Raw genomic sequence first — 5,366 nt, 5'->3', positions numbered from 1 at the left:
CAACCACTGGCCACTGGTCCCCTAGTTGGAAAAAGGCATACCGAGTGCAGCGGGAAAAACGAATAAGATTTGTACTATTTATGAAAACGTCTAACGAGGCGGGGTTCTTCCACTCACTGGTCATCATCATTGACCAGACCAGTTTGTTCAAACTTGGAAAAAAGGAGAGTGAAATAGGAAAAATGTTGCCAGTCATGAATTGTGGCAAAAATTATGCATTAAAAAATGAGTTGTCAACGGCACCACAAGGTGCTAATTAACAACTTTTTTGGCTTTTTTTGGACATTTTTTTTTTTGTCTTTTTTACAGTTTTATGTTTATTTTTTTATTTTATAAGTATTTTTATGTCTTTTTCTTTCATTTATCTTATTTTTTTATTACATAAGATCTACATTAAGGAAACCTTAGCAAGCATCATACGGTGCTTGTTAACATTTCTTATAAAAAATTGTGTAATTTTTTGTGGGGTCATAACAGAAGCCCAATTGATGAATATTAGAAATCTAGAAGAGTTTATGCTAACAACTGATAAAAATTAGTCTCTAGTTTTCAATGTGACATATGATTGGCATCCTCAATTCAGCCTTAAATCTCTTCATCTAGAAAGTTGTCGCATTGGCCCTAAATTTCCTGTATGGCTTCAAGTTCAAAATGAGCTCACCTATGTCACATTGAAAATCAGCCCCTATGAAATATCAACCCCAGTATTAAAACCCTTCGATTCAACAATTTTGAACATTTTCCACTTTTCTACCCTAATAATTAGAAGCAATCCACTAAAGCCACAAAATTTGAAAAAAAAAAAAAATTTAAGAGATTTTAATAATGTGAAAACTATACCTCATTGTACCATTTCTTCTCATAGTTAGATTGCTTCAAGGATTTACTTTTCCACCTACAAACCTAGAAAAGAAAAGAAAAAGAAAAACCTAGTAATGATACATAAATCCAAGAGAGAGTTAAATACACTTAAATTGTAATCAAGTTAGAAAAATGAACTTTCTAAGAAAAAAAACAAAAGTTAGAAAAATGAAACTACAGATTTGGAATTGAAATCAATCAATGATGCATAAGTCCAAGAGAGAGTTAAATACACTAAAATTGTCATTGTTACCAAAAGAATTTATAAATTTATCTCTCCAAAATATTAATGAAAAATTTAGAGATTTATCTCTTTGCAATAATTATAAAAGTGATATAGAAAAAAAAAATTGGGATAATGATGAATATTTCTTTCTTAAAGGAGTACTAATTGTATGTGGCTAAGGTGAATTCAAATATAAAACACATATATTGAATTCTAATGGATTATGAGGTGAACATTTTTTTAACGTGTATTTGAAAGTGGTTTAGTGGGAGTAGTGAGTTTTATTTTATGTATTTGTTCCTAAGTTTTATTCATGCTTAAATGTAAGGTGTAGGTATTTTTGAATCACATAAAATGATAAAGTGTCTAATATTAATAACTGGATTAGACGTCCTAAGAAATTAAATCACATAATCTGAGCCTCCTAAGAAATTGAATTGTTTAGAAGAGATTAGGAATGAGATAAAGGAAAAACAAGTATGTTCTTATTGCCTAAATATCTAATACAAGCCAATAGGTTATTTATACAATTGTAACAATATGATCAATCATATATATATATATAGTAATTAATCATACAAAGGCCATTGCCTTAATTCAACAACCAAAAAAAAAAAAAAAAAATTCTAACAGCCTAATGCTGATGAGTGAAAGCCCCCATTGTTTAGTTTAAGGAAAAAGAAAACGTAGAAAAAGAAATACGAATAGTACGATTCCTGCAACCTGGAAAAAGCGAAAAAGTGGGTCCTAGTGTTTTTACGTATGACTCACGAGGCAGGCTACTTCTACTCATGACTAGTCCAAACCGTGTGTGGATTCAAACAAGAACTTTCACTTACCGTGTAAAAAACAATAAAACCTTTTTTTTTTTTTTTTTTTTTTATGGAAAACCGGAAATTTTATTTAAACAACAAGGTCGTCCTTGACCTGACCATTCCAATCTAAAGTTAGTTCACTGAATCACACTTCAGTGATATATATTCATCGTTAATGCATGGCTTTCGCTTCATAAAAATCCACAAGACTAATAATTAGCATTGTCAGTACCAGTTAAATACTCCGTGATGATTAATTATAATCATACTGTTGTTGTATTTCTTCTTTTGTCCTAGGGGATATTCAAACTGGGTTCATGCACTGAAAATCAGAGTCAGACTAATAATGTGACAGTGAAGTGCATCCAGAGTGAAAGAGAAGCACTTGTCAGATTCAAGGCAGGCGTAATTGATTTTCCAGGTAAGCTTTCTTCATGGGTCGGTGAAGATTGCTGCCAATGGAAAGGCGTAGAGTGCGACGAAACAGATCATGTCATCAAGCTCAATCTTAGCAACCCCGCTGGACGCCACAGGCACCCTGTTTATGACCGAAGTGATGATAATTGTTATGATGGAAGTGATATTAATTATCCCGATTTAGCATACGAAAATAATTATCCCGTGATTCATCTTTGCACGAATGCTAACAAGAGGATTATTCCTCATCTTAGGAGGTCATCACGGGACAGTAAGAAGTCATCACGGAACTGTAAGATAACTTCTACTTTGATTCACTTTAAAATTTTAAATTACTTAGATAATGACTTTGTTTAGCAAAAAAAAGTTGGAATGCCTTTAAAAGTATTTGAATTCCTGAATTTCCTGGCGCGCTAGCTAGAGAACTTGATGTATCTAATCTCTCTTATATATGCATCCTTTTTCAGGGAATGTTGATCGATCATCTCTTCCAAGGAATGTTAAAGCATCTGTTATAGCATCTTTTTCAGGGGATGGTAATGAATCTCTTTCTGGAGAGATTAGTCCTTATCTCGGCAATTTGTCCAGCCTGACGCATCTTGACCTTGTAGGTAACTACAATTTGTCTACCAAAAATTTGGATTGGGTCTCAAGTCTCACTTCCTTAGAGTACCTTTATATGGAGGGAGTGAAGATCAATCATACCAAAGCAGATTGGCTGCATGCAATTAACATGCTTCCTTCCCTTCTGGAGTTAAGTTTATGTTCATGTGAGCTTGAACACCTTCCATCTTCCCTTACTTTCCTTAATTTCACCTCTCTTTTTGTCCTCGATTTATCATACAACTCATTTAACAACTCCATACCTCAGTGGCTGTTTAATCTTACGAGCCTCACAAAACTTGATTTGACTTTTAGCAATCTAGGAGGAAAAATCCTTGATTCATTTGGGAGACTTGGAAGCTTGAAATACCTCTATCTCGGTGGAAACCATTTTTTTGGTTCAATTCCAGCTTCTATTGGCAGTTTGTCATCCTTGAAGGAGTTGACCTCTCATATAATGAGATGAATGGAACAATTCTAGAAAGTTTTGGGCAACTCTCAGAGCTAGTCAATTTGTATCTCTTAGGAAATTCTTGGGAAGGTGTCATAACAGAAGCCCAACTGATGAATCTCATAAATCTAGAAGAGTTTATGCTAACAACTGATAAAAATCAGTCTCTAGTTTTCAATATGACATATGACTGGCATCCTCAATTCAACCTCAAATCTCTTCATCTAGAAAGTTGTCGCATTGGCCCCAAATTTCCTGTATGGCTTCAAGTTCAAAGTAAGCTCACCTATGTCATCCTTAGCAACGTTGGAATCGAAGGCACTATACCTGAGCAATGGTTCTCTACGATATCTTCTCAACTCAGCCACTTGGATCTATCCAACAATCATATAAAAGGGAGCTTGCCACACCAATTAGTATTTCCAAATGTGACTAAGCTATTTTTGCAAAGCAATTTGTTTTCAAGCCCTATCCCATCAAATATTAGTGATCTAATGCCAAGCTTGAAACACTTAGATCTTTCAGATAACCACCTCTATGGTACGATTCCTTTGTCCATATCGAAAATAAAAAATCTTAATATTCTTATCCTCAGGAGAAATAATCTTTCAGGAGAGCTCCCTCATAATTGGAATGAGTCACAAATAGGCCTGCGTGTTGTGGATATTTCATACAACAACCTATGTGGAAAAATTCCGAGCTCAATGGGTTTCTTAGGAATCCTTTCTATATTAGCATTGAGCAACAACAATCTTAGTGGAGAAATTCCTTCTTCCTTGCAAAATTGTTTTATTGTGAGCATTGATTTTGGGGGGAATCGTCTCTCAAGGAATCTTCCTTCATGGATAGAATCAAACATTTTCATGCTACGCTTACGATCAAATCTATTTAGTGGAATCATCCCTCGAAAATGGTGTAATCTTTATAAACTTCGCATCCTAGATCTTGCACAAAATAATCTCTGTGGGGGCATTCCTGACTGTTTCAACAATTTTACCGCTATGGTTGATCACAACAACTTTGGGTACAAGCCTGTTGAGAACTATACAGAGAAAGCATACATAGTGACAAAAGGAAGAGAGTATGAATATGGTCGCACTCTCCAATTTGTTACCTACATTGATCTTTCAGGGAATAGTTTGACAGGAGAAATCCCTATTCAAATAACAAGCCTCACAAGATTGGGTATGCTAAACTTGTCAATAAATCATCTAATTGGAAGCATACCTAAGAATATAGGAAACATGCGGTGGCTGGAAACACTTGATCTCTCAAACAATAGTCTTTTTGGTCCTATTCCTGGAAGTATGTCTTTATTGACTTCCTTAGTACACTTGAACCTATCTTTTAATAACTTGATAGGAAGAATCCCATCTGGTAATCAGCTCCAAACACTAATTGATGCAACCATATACAAGGGAAACCCTTTGTTGTGTGGGTCTCCTCTTTCGACCAAGTGCCAAGGAGATGAAACATCTGATGGCCCAAGTATTACCGGGGTTGATGACAAACAAGGTGGAGATGATTATGAAAGGATATGGTTCTATGCTAGCATCGGACTCGGGTTTGGTGTAGGATTTTGGAGTGTTTGTGGCACCCTACTATTGAAGAAGAAATGGAGGCACTGTTACTTTCGTTTCTGTGATGACAACAAAGATAAGATAGCATTGCTAATTGCATTGAGAGTAGTTCATTTGAAAAGGAAATTTGGGCTGGAAAATTGAAACTTGTAGATTGGAAAGCTGGTTTAGTTCTAAATTTGAGGTATGCATGTGTTTTGTGGAATCTTAAGTTAAATATTTTTTATCTTGGTTTTTCTATTTGAGTTTTTGGTTGTTATGCATGTGTTTTCCTTTGTAGTTGACCTATTTGATGATTTGCCTATGTTCTTTTCCGTTTTGATTTTTGAGTTTACATTTATGAACTTTAGGGTTTTAATTCATTTGAAATTTATATTGGTATTAGAGATAAGATGTAGAAGATTATTTTAATT

At 34.5% G+C, this 5,366-nt stretch overlaps 2 protein-coding genes across 2 annotated transcripts; both read left to right on the top strand.

Moving 5' to 3' along the window:
* The first annotated feature begins 1,303 nt into the window (after positions 1-1,303).
* On the top strand, positions 1,304-3,388 carry LOC126727988 (receptor-like protein EIX2). Its single transcript, XM_050433880.1, has 3 exons — positions 1,304-1,315; positions 2,200-2,611; positions 2,787-3,388. The coding sequence occupies exons 1-3, from the start codon at positions 1,304-1,306 to the stop codon at positions 3,386-3,388; spliced, it is 1,026 nt and encodes a 341-aa protein (XP_050289837.1).
* LOC126727987 (receptor-like protein EIX2) lies at positions 3,385-5,097 on the top strand. The gene has a single exon (XM_050433879.1). It carries the CDS (start codon positions 3,385-3,387, stop codon positions 5,095-5,097), a length of 1,713 nt encoding a protein of 570 aa, XP_050289836.1.
* The last annotated feature ends 269 nt before the right edge of the window (positions 5,098-5,366 follow it).

Source organism: Quercus robur, chromosome 5 (genome assembly GCF_932294415.1).
Source record: "Quercus robur chromosome 5, dhQueRobu3.1, whole genome shotgun sequence".
In the NCBI taxonomy this organism is placed as follows: Eukaryota; Viridiplantae; Streptophyta; class Magnoliopsida; order Fagales; family Fagaceae; genus Quercus; species Quercus robur.
This window is presented reverse-complemented; position numbering and strand designations above follow the sequence as displayed.